This window comes from Mesoplodon densirostris, chromosome 19 (assembly GCF_025265405.1).
Source record: "Mesoplodon densirostris isolate mMesDen1 chromosome 19, mMesDen1 primary haplotype, whole genome shotgun sequence".
NCBI lineage: Eukaryota > Metazoa > Chordata > Mammalia > Artiodactyla > Ziphiidae > Mesoplodon > Mesoplodon densirostris.
The window spans coordinates 16,510,604-16,525,219 of record NC_082679.1 but is presented as its reverse complement, the minus strand read 5'-3'; the positions used below and the strand labels follow the sequence as shown (position 1 = coordinate 16,525,219).

Sequence of the window (14,616 nt, the reverse complement as noted above, 5' to 3'; positions counted from 1 at the left end):
AAGCTTTTAGACCTGTTTTTCCTAATCCAACTCCCCCCGTGAAATCTTAATATTATGGATAGACTGTATACGTTTATGTGCCGTGGCCCTTTAGAGAGCCACAAACCACTGTAATAACAAAGACTTTTCTGGACCCCACCCCAAGAACCAATTTTCACCCCCATTCAGAATGCATGGTCTACACACTTGTTTCACACGTCTGCCCAGGCCCTGTGGCCCTCACCTGTGTCTACCTCCTGTACCTTCCTGTCGCAGGTGGAAAGGTGGCATCTGCCGCGTGTCCATCAGCATGTGTCTGAGTGGGTCTGTTCATAGCTGGTCCGAGTGTCTTTGCGAGCATGGCACGCAGGCAGGTCCGTGTGTATGCCCAATTGCCATGCCTATGCCCGTCCAGGTGTGTGGTGGGCAGGAGGATGCAGGTGTGTGTGTGTCTGCTGCACGGGGGTCTCGGTGCCCGTCGGTGTGTGCAGAGCCCTGATCGGTGTTATTGTGCGAGCCTGCTCCTTCTGGCTGGGTCCAGATCTGTCACATTTCATGCCAGCATTTGCATGCATCTGACTGCATGCGTCTGTCCGTGGGAAGAGAGTGTCAAAGGCCAGGAAAAGCAGCCACTTGGAAACACTGGGTCCAACCCTGGGGCGACCCACAGAGGAGCTGGGTGCCAGGGAGTCACTAACCCCAATCCCTGGTCCTTCCTGGCTCCACTCAGAGCCCAGCCAGGCTCGCCCAGCTCTTCCCTCACCCCCATCTACCCCAGAAGCCCCCCAGGATGAGGCACCCTCACCCTGAGGGAACAGGGCTCTTTTGTACCGGGCTCTCGCCTCTGGAGGGTGGGGACACCAGGGGCCAACTGTAGGGTGGGAGAGGGCGGCAGGAATTCACACGGCATGTTGGGAATGCTGATGCTGTGAAACCCAGTCATTGATGGGGCTGGGTCCCTGCCTCCCACCCCCAGGCCTCAGCCGTGGGACATGTGCTCCCTCACCGCGTTCACTCCCCCTGCCTCCCCCCACCCCAAAGCTCTGCTACTCCCCTTTTCTTCCCGAGAGTTCTCCTCCATCGCAGCTCGCCTCGGGAGGTGACCACAGAGTAGCTTTGAGGCTGTGTGGGAGGGTCCCAAGCATCCATGGGCAACAGAGACCATGTGGGCAGCCTACAGGATCTACTCACAGTAGATCCTGAAAGTGGGACGGGGAGGGGCAGGGGACCCTCAGGCCCCCACCTCCTTGCACCTGTCTGACTCTTGTTCCAGGTTGGCCGGCTGACAGCTTCAGGTGGGGCCAGAAGACATTCCCAACTCAGGGAGACGGAGGTGAGGGGGAGGGTTACAAATTCCCCTTCCTCCTGGCTTCCCCTGCTTCTTGACGCTGGTCCAAACTTGCCTCTATCCTTACTTTTTGGAGATCCCCAAGGGCAGGATGGTGATGAAGATAATTATTAGCACGTCACTACCACATAGAGTCAGGACAGTTTGGTGGTGAAATCTGCAGACCTGGACAGGCAGACAGGGCTTGAATCCTAGCTCTGCCACTTACCTGCTGTGTGGCCTCGGGCAAGTTACTCAACCTCTCTGGACCTCAGCTACAAAGTGAGGATAATCATTGCACCTACCTCAAAGAGATCAAATGAATCTGTACAGTAAAGTACTGGGGGTGGTTCATGGTTGATGCCCATAGATGTGTTTGTGATTATAAATAATAATAGCAGCAGTGGCTAACATCTGAACAGGCTGCTTCCTAAAGCCTTACTAGAAGCACCCTTTTCACTTCCCCTGGCCTTTAACCCTCTTCTCTCTTCTCCCCTATCCAGCTGTTGCTCACTTGCTGTACAAAATGATATTCCTCACGGCGCTGCCTCTGTTTTGGATCATGATTTCAGGTAATGCCTGGGGGTCTGGGGCTCCTGGGGTCTTGGCCCCTGAGCAGGCTGGGGTTGATTCTGTGGGACCCTGGACCCCGCCCCCGCCCCGCAGGGCAGTGGAAGGTGATGGGAGCAGGGGGGTTGGGGGCATCTGGGCAGGACATGTCCCTCAGCCTCAACGGTCCTGCTTGCCCACAGCCTCTCGCGGGGGTCACTGGGGGGCCTGGATGCCCTCGTCCATCTCGGCCTTCGAGGGCACGTGCGTCTCCATCCCCTGCCGCTTCGACTTCCCCGACGAGCTGCGGCCCGCTGTTGTGCACGGCGTCTGGTACTTCAATAGCCCCTACCCGAAAAACTACCCACCAGTGGTCTTCAAGTCACGCACCCAAGTCGTCCACGAGAGCTTCCAGGGCCGCAGCCGCCTCCTGGGGGACCTGGGCCTGCGCAACTGCACCCTTTTGCTCAGCAACCTCAGCCCCGAGCTGGGCGGCAAGTACTACTTCCGCGGGGACCTGGGGGGCTACAACCAGTACACCTTCTCCGAGCACAGCGTCCTGGACATCATCAGTGAGTTCCCAGGGGGTGTGCAGATGCCGTGGGGCTGGGGCCATGCAGGGGGCACAGGGGGAGCAGGAAGTCCTCCTGGCACCTTTCCAGGGATGTCTAGCTGGCAGGACCAGGGACTTGTTGGTTTGGCTGGGGGGAGGGGTGCAAACCCCCCTGCTCACACGGACCACGCAGATGACTGGAACAGGCAAAGCAGGGCTCTCAGAGGAAAGCAGTGCTCTTACTCTTCCAGAAACACCTGGGGTAAAGGCAGGGGGCCCACGGGTTGGGGTCAGGCCTCTGGATTCCTATGTTAGCTGGGCTACTGAGGGCAAGTTACTTAACTTCTCTGGGTCTTGTTTTCCTCTTCTGTAAAATGGGGTTAAGAACAGCACTCAAAGTTCAATGAGGGAATAGTTGTCAAGTGGGCAAAGCAGTGCCTGGCACATGGCACCCAGCTCTAAGTCGTGCTGGGTGAGAATGCAGGGTCATTGCTGTCAAGCATTCTGAGTTTTCCATTTGTTTGTTTGTTTGTTTTGGGGTTTTTTTGGCTGTGCTACATGGCATGCGGGATCCTAGGGACCGAACCCGTGCCCCATGCAGTGGAAGCACAGAGTCCTAACCACTGAAACACCAGGGAATTCCCGAATTTTCAAAGGGAACTGTGTACTTTTCTATGTTCTTTCAACATCAGCTGCTGATTCAGATATTTTTTTAAAAAATACCCTAAATTTAGGTCAAATAAAATGCAGCTCTGGGCCAGTTTTGGCAATTAGAGTAGGGTCTACTGCTTCATTTCTGAGAGGCCCTGAGAGGCATGGAACCCTTAGACTCAGGTTTGCCATCAGCTCTGAGTCTATACGAGGAGCCAGATTACAGCCCTGATGCAGAAAGAGAGCCCCCCCCCTTCCGCTGCCAGGCACAGCCAGACAGCTCCAGGACACATCACACACAGACACACACACACACACATACACACACACACACGCACGTGGAAGGTAAACCAAAGCAAACATGGGAAGGAGAGAGGGTTCTTGAGGAATATAATGTAGTGTCCAGAGCACAGACGATGAAGCCAGAGTGACAGGGATGGAAGCTCAGTTTTACCCCATGCTAGCTGTGGCCTCAGTTTCCTCATCCGCAAAATGAGCAAAATAACATTACCCACTTTCTACTTTCGGCATGGCTGGAAGAACTGGCAAGTTACACACAGTAAAGTCCTCAGACCACTATATTGTTGTTTCCGTTATTATTACATCTGCGGTTGGATCTGCGGAGGGCTTCTGGGTGAAGGGTACCCAGGAGGAGAGAAGGTTGTAGGGAATTCTGCATCCAAGGATGGGGAGGGGACCGGGTACCAGGACTGGAGTCGGACAATGCAGGTGTCCGATGCTGTTTCCCTCACCCTCCATCTCCCCATCTCACTTAGACACCCCCAACATCATGGTCCCCCCAGAGGTTGTGGCAGGCACAGAAGTGGAGGTCAGCTGCATGGTGCCTGACAACTGCCCCGAGCTGCACCCGGAGCTGAGCTGGCTGGGCCACGAGGGGCTCGGGGAGCCGGCTGTGCTGGGGCGGCTCCGCGAGGACGAGGGCACCTGGGTGCAGGTGTCGCTGCTGCATTTCGTGCCCACCAGGGAGGCCAACGGCTACCGGCTGGGCTGCCAGGCCTCCTTCCCCAACACCACCCTGCAGTTCGAGGGCTACGCCAGCCTGGACGTCAAGTGTGAGCCTGGGTGCGGGCCGGGGTGCGGGCCGGGGGCGGGGTCTGCGGCATGTGCCCGCTGACGTCCTGTGTCTCCTGCACCGCAGACCCGCCGGTGATCGTGGAGATGAACTCCTCGGTGGAGACCATCGAGGGCTCCCACGTCAGCCTGCTCTGTGGGGCCGACAGCAACCCGCCGCCGCTGCTGACCTGGATGCGGGACGGCACGGTGCTCCGGGAGGCGGTGACCGAGAGCCTGTCCCTGGAGCTGGACGAGGTGACGCCCGCGGAGGACGGCGTCTACGCCTGCCTGGCTGAGAACGCTTATGGCCAGGACAACCGCACCGTGGGGCTCAGCGTCATGTGTGAGTCGCCGCCCACGCCCGGGGCGGAGCTGGGCGCCCAGTGGGGGGGGGGGGCGGTGGGCACCATGCCCGTGGTTGAGGTGGAGATGGAGAGGAGGTTGCGGGTTAAGGAGTTCCTTCGTTTTTCCCACGAGTCTCTGCACCACTGTCCTCGCTAGGACAAGACGGGAAGAGACAGAGGCAATCCCCGCCCCCCAGGAAAGCCTGTTAAATTCAGTTTCCTGCGGGTAGAGCTGGGCCTGGCTCCGGGAATCTGCATTTTAAAATGAGCCCCATTGCAGTTCTGATGGGAGGGCTGAGGAGAACCCAGGCCTCACCCAGCCCCTGAACATTATGGGGCCCCAGGGAGAGGGGGCCCGTCAGACAGGATTCTTAGCAAGGAGCCAAGGAGAGGTCATTCATTCATTCATTCATTCACAAATATTTATTGAGGCAAAGTGCCCAGGGCTGGGGATAATAAAAATAACAGCACCGGCCAACATTTACTCAGCAGTTTCTGAGTGCCGTCCACAAATACTCTTCCCCTGGGGCCTCCCCACGGCTGGCTCCTACTCACCTCCTTCTAGGCTGACTGCAGCCCTCCCTCACCATCCCAGTTAAAACTGTCATGGGCCTTCCCTGGTGGCGCAGTGGTTGAGAGTCCGCCTGCCGATGCAGGGGACATGGGTTCGTGCCCCGGTCCGGGAGGATCCCGCGTGTCGCGGAGCGGCTGGGCCCGTGAGCCATGGCCGCTGGGCCTGCGCGTCCAGAGCCTGTGCTCCGCAGTGGGAGAGGCCACAGCGGTGAGAGGGCTGCGTACCGCAAAAAAAAAAAACAAAAAAAAAACAAAAAAAAAAACCCCTGTCAACTACCCCGATTTCCCATCCCACCTTTAGTTTTCTGCAAAGCACTTATCCCCATCTTGCCAACTATATGTTTGATTTCCTTATATAACATCTGTCCACATGAGCAGGGATCTTCATCTCCTTTTTCAGGCTAAAACAGTGCTTGTCGCAGTTGGTTCTCAGTGACCCCTATGAGGTTGGGAATATTATTAAGCCCATTTTCCAGATAAGGAAAATGGGGCCCAGAGGGGTTTAGACATGGGTCCGCACACAGCTGGGAACGGGTAAAGCAGGGGTTCAAACACAAGCACTGTAGCTGCAGAGCCCCTGTCTTCGTAAACGAGACAGCCAGGCCTGGGGTTACCTGAGCCATCCTGAGCTGGTGTGCCCTGACTGGGGTGTCGGGGGTCACATTTGGGGGTGGGAGCTTCTGACCATCGGCCCCCTGTCCTGCCCCCCAGATGCGCCCTGGAAGCCGACGGTGAACGGGACAGTGGTGGCCGTGGAGGGGGAGACAGTCTCCATCTTGTGCTCCACACAGAGCAACCCGGATCCTATTCTTACCATCTTCAAGGAGAAGCAGATTCTGGCCACGGTCATCTATGAGAGTGAGCTGCAGCTGGAGCTGCCTGCCGTCATGCCTGAGGATGATGGAGAGTACTGGTGCGTGGCCGAGAACCAGTACGGTCAGAGGGCCACCGCCTTCAACCTATCCGTGGAGTGTGAGTACTCCCCTGCATCCGCTGCCCCTGCTGAGGGCAGCCAGGCTTGATTCCTGCCCACCCACCCCTGTGGTAGACGGCTCAATGGGGGACACCCAGGTTACCGGGAGGTACCCATGCATCCCAACCAGGGGTCAGCTTCGCTCCAGCAGATGAGGATGAGGAAGCAAGGGAAGCAGAATCCATAGCAAGAAAATACAAGTCCCACCTGAGAATACGGTATCCCCACATCCTGGTGTGGGCTTTTGACCAAGGAGATTTCTGAATCCTGTGGCCACAGCCCCTTTGCGTTAACTAAAAGAATAACCACGACCTCTAACCCTTGTGGAGCATCGCTAGGCACCAAGCAATTTTGGAAGCTCTGTACAGGGACCCGCTCTTTCGTTTTTGTTACATCCAATGAGGGAGGTTCTTTGACTGTCTCCAGTTTCCAGAGAAGGAAACTGAGGTCCTGAGAGGTTATGTCACTTGCCCAAACTCACACAGCCAGAAAACGGCAGAACTGAGATTCAAATACAGTGGTCTGGTTCCACTTTTCTGTACTGCCCATTGACCTCATCCTATGCTATGACATCAGAATACATTGATCAAGCCGTTGTTATGTGCACTGTGTGGCTCAGTGGGAGGTGGGGGGTAGGACCAAGAGGACACCAAGCGTATTAACAGATAATAGTACAGTCAGAGAGATGAGACGGATGCATATAAAAAGCTAACTGTCTTGGGAATGAAGCCCATTGTTCCACTGCCAACCAGAGCCCTTCCTAACCTTCTATGGACATCACCGCCCACACCCCACCCCCACCCCGGCCCGTCACTCGGGTCATAGCTCCCAAGTCGCAGTTTCCACTCCCCCTCGTCCAGCAACTCCCTCTGGAATGTCACCTTCGTAGTTCCATTCCCCCTGCTTCCTCCCCAGCTCCAGCCTGGCCTCTGGCACTTGTCTCCAAATTATTCCACCTACAATGGTCCCTACCACACAAGCTTGCCAGAAGGTTTTGAGCACAGTCCGTATACTCAATATGGCATGTGGCTGTAGTCAGTAGGGACGGATTATTCCTGGAGTGCCATCTTCCAGGGCAAGGTGATGGCCACCACTGCCCTGCTAACCTTTCCTCTTTGGGCACCTTCCTTCCCAGTCTGTGCTCGCTCGCAGCATCCAACGTGATCATGCATATGGGTTGTGCGGGTACCCCGCCTACTCCATACATGCCCACCCTTCTGCCTCACGCTTTTTGCCGTTAAACCTATATCCCAAGCCAGGGGTTCTTAGGTGTAGAGTCAGAGAACCCCCTGAGAATCTGATGGAAACCTCTGATCATACACACACCTCCAGCTCACGAATGTTTTCAGTCACAGACCCTCCTGTGTAATAAGAGTGGTGACAGCAAACGATCATTAAGGGCCTACTCTGGGCCAGGATTGCATCCCCTGCACGTGTTATTTCGCTGAGCCCTTGTGGTCGCCCCTTGAAGCAGCTACGTGTTATCGTCATCCCCTTTGAGGAGAAACTGAAGGTCAGAATTCCCCAAGGCCATGCAGCTGGAAGGCTGGCCAGTGCCAGGATTCTTCTGGACTCCTGTCTACCCAGTTCTTAAACCTCTGGCTGCTTCATCTCCCCTGCAGTGCTTGGTACCCAAGGTACTCAAGGCCTTCAATCTGCCGGAGGGGAGGAGCAGCTGTGCCTCCCACCCCGCCCCTGCTGAGCCGGTCACTGGGCTCCAAGGCCTGTGTCGCTGTGCTTGCCCTCTGGGTGTCCGGCCTCAGGCCCCTCTCTGTCCCCAAAGTCTGCGTCCCCTAGCACCGGGGCTTCCGTGCTCGCTGACAATGGTGGGTGCTCCTGAGCGGGGCGGGGGCGGGGTGGGGTGCTGGGTCCCAGCACAGCGTGGGACCTGCAGGGCACTCACCTCACTGAGACCTTGTGATGACTAGAAGACTGGTTTCAGCCCTTTGCGCATATTGACCTATTTCATTCTCACAACAACGCGACTGGGGGCAGGGACTGCCCTTCCCCCGTTTAATAGGAGGAAACGGAAATGTTACTGGTGTCCAGCACCCGACAGAGCTGAACCGACCTGGGTCCGAATCCCAGCTCTGTCTCCATCTTGTGATGGAGATGTGCTGTGTGATCCCAGACGAGTGGCTTCACCTTTGCCGAGCCCCGATTCTCTTCTCTGAAAAACGGGTATGACAGTATCTTACACTAAGGAAATTATGGTGAGCGCCCATAGTGCCCGACATGTCCCCTGTGCCCCGTAAGTCTTAGACATCCTCTTAGGTTCCCACTCATCTCTCCTTTGAACTCCTGGTTGGGTATCCACCTGCCTTCCTGCTGCCAAGGCTTTACTCACTTGCTTCCTCTGCTGGAATGGTTCGATCCCTGGGTGGAATGTTAAGCTTTCTTTTTTTTTCTTTTCTTTTCTTTTCTTTTCTTTTCTTTTTCCCACTGTATAGGGTCTTCGTTGCTGCACGGACTTTCTCTAGTTGCGGCAAGCGGGGGCTACTCTTCGTTGTGGTGTGCAGGCTTCTCATTGCGGTGGCTTCTCTTGTTGCAGAGCGTGGGCTCTAGGCACACGGACTTCAGTAGTTGTGGCTCGTGGGCTCTAGAGCGCAGGCTCAGTAGCTGTGGTGCATGGGCTTAGTTGCTCTGTGGCATGTGGGATCTTCCTAGACCGGGGCACGAACCCGTGTCCCCTGCATCTGCAGGCGGACTCGCAACCACTGCGCCACCAGGGAAGCACCCCTAAGCTTTCTTTTCAACACACTCATGTGCCCACTTCAAAACAGAGTCCTGTAGCCCCTTGCAAGTCAAGGACCATTACCCCTCTATGCGCATATGAGAAGTCCATCTCGGAGGCCCAGGAAGCTGAGTGGCCTGATGAGGGCCACCAGCCAGTAGATGGCAGAGCTGAGACTCAAGCCAAAGCTGTCCCACCCCAAACTCCCCATCCTTTGTGGGACCTGGGGTTTATCTAGTGTCAATCAGGGTTTCATAGGTCGCGAGGCTGCCGGAAATGCTGCAAAGACGCTGAGCACATGCAACAGGGTGTCAGCGTTCCCGCAACACTGTCACAACAGTACCAGCGGTGCAGTCTTGAATGAAAGGATTTTTTAAAAAGTAATCACTGTCCGTTCAGGTTTGTCATTACTAATTTACTCTGTGGTGTGTTAATTTGTTAATACCTCAGCAAGCATAGTGCACGTCTGCCTCAACAGAATTTGGAATATTTAACTGTTAATTTACTAGACGTAGAGATATGTAGACATTGAGGTTCCAAATGGAATGATCCCTATTGCAGATACATGGGTCATGTGACTCCCAGCTCCCTCGCTGTTACCTGCATATTCCTTTTTTACTGGAAATTGAAAATAAGTGGGGTAGGTGGGTCAAGGATCTTTTGCCCATGTGGAAGTGGGTTTTGCTCAGGGCTGAGAACCAGAGGTCAGTCTAGAGCAAGCAGAGGGGAGTGCCAGACTCTCCATGAGGCAAAGAGAACATACTTTAAAAAGCAACTTTCAGTATTCTATTATAATTTCATATTTTGGAAAATGAAAGGAAAAAAAATGCCAGTATCGTTTTTGTAATTTAAATGGCAGCAAAGCAAAGCTCAACAAAATGATCTTGGGTGGAGGGTGGTACCTGGTACCATGGGGAATCCTGTGACGCAGGGAGGGTCAGGATGCAGGGGGCTCCAGGGAGTGAGCAGGGGCATCTGTAGGATGGCCTGGAAGGGGACCTGGCTGAACGCAGTAGTTCATCCAGTAAGTCTTCCCAGAGCTCCTGCCGGGTGAAAGGGATGTTCTAGGGACTTCCCTGGCGGTCCAGTGGTTAAGAACCTGCGCTTCCACTGCAGGGGACTTGGGTTTGATCCCTGGTCAGGGAACTAAGATCCTGCATGTCGTGTGGTATGGCAAAAAAAAAAAAAGAAAGTCATGTTCTAAGTGTTGGGGACAGAGTGGAGACTGAGTAAGAGCCTGTCTCGATGGAAATACAAGACCAGCCACATCAGTGTATAACCCGGGTAGGGATAAGTGCTGGGGAGAAAACTCGAGTGAATGGTTAGTGAAGTGAGGTGCAACTTACATGGGGTGGTCAGAGAAATAGACATGGTCTGTGCAGAAGCTGCCTGGAGTGAGGGCATGAGTCTGGCAGGTGTCAGGGAAGTGTTCCCCGCGGAGGGAGAAACGCAAGACCCCCCCCTCCCCCACCCCAGCTGTTGGAAAAAGCTCCACAAGTATGAGAAACAAGCAAGGAGGCTGGCGTGGCTGGAAGGGAATGAGCCAGGGTGACAGCAAGAGATTAGAGCGTGGCTAAGTCCTGCGGGGCCTTGCAGGCGAAGGCAAAGAATTGGGGTTTTATTCTAAGTGACACGGGGAGCAATTGGAGGGGGGGCTTTGAGCAGGCAGCACCGTGATCTGATTTATGTTTCACAAGGTAAGCAGAGTTAGGGAGGACGTAAAAGAGAGTGCAGAGGGGAACAGGCAGCTCATCTCTGCGACAGCCAAGGAGCCCCCGAGGCCCTGTCTCTAGCCCGCGGGGTCTTGGTCTTGCCCCTGCAGTTGCCCCCGTGATCCTCCTGGAGTCCCACTGTGCGGCGGCCCGTGACACGGTGCAGTGCCTGTGCGTGGTAAAAGCCAACCCAGAGCCGTCCGTGGCCTTCGAGCTGCCCTCGCGTAACGTGACCGTGAACGAGACGGAGCGCGAGTTCGTGTACTCGGAGCGCAGCGGCCTCCTGCTCACCAGCATCCTCACGCTGCGGGGCCAGGCCCAGGCCCCACCCCGGGTCATCTGCTCGTCCCACAACCTCTATGGCACCAAGAGCCTGGAGCTGCCCTTCCAGGGAGCCCGTGAGTGGTGTGGCCTGGGGCTGGGAGTCAGGGGACAGACAGGACCCCTGCTGGATCCAAGCTCCCCTCCCCAAGGCTGATCACCAGCCGCTGCGCGTGGGTCAGGCTGCGCAGTGGATCGGGTGGTAAAGATGCCCTTTCCAGCCAGTTAACAAAGGCCTTCAGGCTAGCCAGTCAGTGCAAAGATATGCCAGCGGTGTAAATATTTTCCCTCTCACCCCTGCCCCAGCCTGTCTCCTAAGAACCCAGGTGTCTTCACTCCCACCAGCAGCCCTGAGGGCGCCTGGGTCTTCTCTTTCCTCAGATCGCCTGATGTGGGCCAAGATCGGGCCCGTGGGGGCGGTGGTTGCTTTTGCCATCCTAATTGCCATCATCTGCTACATCACCCAGACACGCAGAAAGTGAGTGGCCTTCGGGGCTGAGCTGCGGCGGGGTGGGGTGGCCTCCAAGGGCAGGGCAGGGGCAAGAGCAGTTGGAGGCTAGGGGTGGGCAAGGGAGGGCGGATTCTGCTCTGAGAATGTTCAGCTGGATGGAGGAGAGAGGGCCCCGGCTAACATGGGCCGCCGTGGTCGGGTCACGCATGCCAGCGCCTGGGCCGAGCACTTCTCACCAGTTAATACCTGTGCCCCGCATCCTGTGCTGTGGCCTCCTGCCACTCCAGTGTGATGGGGAGAGCCGGTACCCCTGGCTTGCAGCCAGAACATCAGTCACAGTTGGTTCCAGAAGCCCCAACGATTACACGTATCTGTGGTATCAAAAACGCTCCTCAGGACTTCCCTGGTGGTCCAGTGGTTGGCACTTCACCTTCCAGGGCAGGGGGTGCGGGTTTGATCCCTGGTCGGGGAGCTGGGATCCCACTTGCCTCTTGGCCAAAAGACCAAGATGTAGAACAGAAGCAATATTATAACAAATTTAATGAAAAGACTTTAAAAATGGTCCACATCAAAGAAATCTTAAAAAAACAGAACAAAACAAAATGCTTCCCAGTCCCAAGCCACATCCACCTGCCACAAGTGCGCTGCTGTTATTTTTCTTCCTTGTGGTGCGCACACATCGGCTCTCCTGACAATGAATTAATCTCCCGCTCCACATCCTGGCGGCAAGGGGTTGCGGATAGCCCCAGAGCGAATGAGGAGAACCCAGAGCAGCCAGGCTGGGGTCCTGAAAGTGGCAGAGACCAGGGCCCGGGTGGCTCATCCTCAGCTGTGAAGCAGAGGAGGGGTGGGCAGTGGTGGACAGGAAGAGGCTGCCCACCAAAGGGGCTGGCTGCCCATCTTAGAGAGGCGGGTGGGAGCAGCTCTGGGGTCCCTTGGGCCAAACTCCTTAGGTAGATGGGGTTGCAGATAGAGAGGGGAGTGGGGGGACCTGGGGGTCCCAGTGGAGCTGACATGTCTTGCCCCGCAGAAAGAATGTGACAGAGAGCCCCAGCTTCTCAGCAGGGGACGAACCCCCTGTCCTGTTCAGCAGTGACTTCCGCATCTCTGGGGTGCCGGAGAAATATGAGGTGAGACCTGAACCCTGTGGCACCAGGCTAGCTGGAGATCCTGTGTGCCAGGGACCCCGAGGGCCTGGTGGGGACCTGGGAGACCCAGGGGCAGAGGGGGAGCTGGCCCCGCAGAAGGGAAGGAGGGGTCGTGTGGAGGGCTGGCTTGGCCCTGGGCTGGGAAGGGACGCTCAGGCTGAGACCTGGCAGGGGGCTCTGGAGCTTGGGGCCCAAGAGAAGCCCTCATCCACCCCGCCTGCGTCTATGACTGCATTTCCTTCTCCAATAGTCCAGAGAGCTCTCTACCCTGGAATGAGCACCCCAGGAGGTAGGTTCCGGGGGCCTCAGTGTGCCCACCTCTGGGCCCTTGTTGGGCCCTGGGGTTGGTGTGCATGTGTGTGCGTCCCCGTCAGGCGTCCAGGTTGGTCCTCACTTCAGTCTGGCTCTGCCCAGCACTCCTGGCCTTGTCTATTCTGTCCCATTGCTGTTCCTCTGTGTGTCTGTGGCCACTGTCCTGTGTGTGTGTGTGTGTGTGTGTGTGTGTGTGTCCAAAGGTGGGGGGCAGGGATGGAAAACGTGACAGGGAAGCCAAAGTTGCACCCGCAGGATCTCCCAGGTTGACGAGGGGCACCACACCAGACCCAAACATACTGAGTCAGGCATTTACAAAAACTGGGGAAGGTGGGCACCCGACCAGGTGGTTTTAATCTCAGAGCATGTTATGGACTGAACTGAGTGCCCCCCCCCAAATTCCTATGTTGAAGAAGGCTTCCTGGAGACGTTGAATTTGTGGGCGACTTTCAGGCTTGGCAGCGAGGAGGTTGTTTTGCGTAGGGGCATCGGCACAGGCAACAGCTCCAGACAGGGACCGGGGACCGGGGGGCTGGCTGGGCTGGCGGTCCTTAAGGAAGGAGGCTCACACAGGACTCAGCTCTGGGGGGTGCAAGCGACTCCAGCCTTTGCATCTGGCAAGGGTGGAACAGGACCTTCTAATGGGTTGGTTCCCTTCATAGAGTGACAGGCGCCTGGGATCTGAGAGGAGGCTGCTGGGCCTTCGGGGGGAACCCCCAGAGCTGGACCTGAGCTATTCTCACTCGGACCTGGGAAAACGACCCACCAAGGACAGCTACACCCTGACGGAGGAGCTAGCCGAGTATGCTGAAATCCGCGTCAAGTGAGGGAGCCGGGGGCGGCCCGGATGGCCACCACCCCTTCAGGACCCTCACTGACCCCCACTGGCTGTGGACTCCCTTCCTCCCCAAAGTGGCGGGGGCTGGGGCAGGAAAGGGACGGGGCAGATGACAGTGAGGTCCTGGGGGCCTGGCCTCCCCCTCCTTCCCAGCTGCCCCCGCCCTGCCAGCACCCCAGCTCCGCATTGTGGCTCCCCTGTAACCTCCTTTAACCTCATCTGTCTGGAGGGGAGCCCGTCTGTCCGTGTTATTTATTGCTACCCCTGCCTGGTCTCTTGTCCCCATATCTGGCCTCAGGGCCTGTATGGAGGAACCTGAAATAAATGCCCTGAAGCCAAACACCTGTCTAGATCCTGATGATTTCAGACCCGTCCTTGGGGACCCTGCCACACCCCGCTCCTTGCCCTTCCCTGGGTCCTCAGGGATCCTAGCCCTGAGCCCAGGCTAGCCGCCCGTAAGTTGCTTCCACTCTGAGCTGGCAGCTGTAGGCTTGCTCTGGTCCACAGTAGGTCATGTTTGACGGCTGGGTGATTTCACATCACAACCCTCATTCCTGCTCCTGCCACAGGTGGAGCAACTGACAGCCCCGGGCTTGCGCTTACACACTGTCACATCTCACTGAAAGAGATGGTGGCTGCTTCTTCTGAAGGGGCCTGGCTCCTGATCTGCCACACTGCTCACCATTTCCTGTTGTCCCACACCTGGCTGGCTTCACTCACTGACATCCCCCCTGTACCCTGTGGGTCGCGGCGGGGGGGCCTCAGGTCTCAGTGTTTCCTGAGCCTGTGTCGGTTTGACCACCGTGCCTCATATTCATGCTGTACTCTGCAGCTTCTATCTTTTTTCTTTTCCTTTTAAAAAAAAAAAAAATTATTTATTTATTTTGGCCATGCTGTGCGGCATGTGGGATCTTAGTTCCCTGACCAGGGATTGAACCTGTGCCTCCTGCAAGTGGAAGTGCAGAGTCCTAACCACTGGACCACCGGGGAATTCCCAATCTTTCAAACTTCACTTGGTTCAAGAAATATCCATCAGGCATCAGGTGTGTATTGAAGCCCTTTAGGAAGCTCAGGCTA

The 14,616-nt window shown here is 56.3% G+C and overlaps 1 protein-coding gene across 2 annotated transcripts; it reads left to right on the top strand.

The window, feature by feature from the left end:
* The first annotated feature begins 289 nt into the window (after positions 1–289).
* MAG (myelin associated glycoprotein) lies at positions 290–13,528 on the top strand. Of its 2 annotated transcripts, XM_060084859.1 has the most exons (11): positions 290–353; positions 1,253–1,312; positions 1,810–1,878; positions 2,059–2,427; positions 3,836–4,132; positions 4,219–4,476; positions 5,762–6,022; positions 10,580–10,867; positions 11,172–11,268; positions 12,272–12,371; positions 13,364–13,528. In XM_060084859.1, exons 1-11 carry the CDS (start codon positions 290–292, stop codon positions 13,526–13,528), a joined length of 2,028 nt encoding a protein of 675 aa, XP_059940842.1. The 2 variants fall into 2 exon arrangements, with proteins under 2 accessions (XP_059940842.1, XP_059940843.1); XM_060084860.1 differs by lacking the exons at positions 290–353; positions 1,253–1,312; positions 13,364–13,528 and adding an exon at positions 12,640–12,666 and having other exon boundaries at positions 1,833–1,878.
* The last annotated feature ends 1,088 nt before the right edge of the window (positions 13,529–14,616 follow it).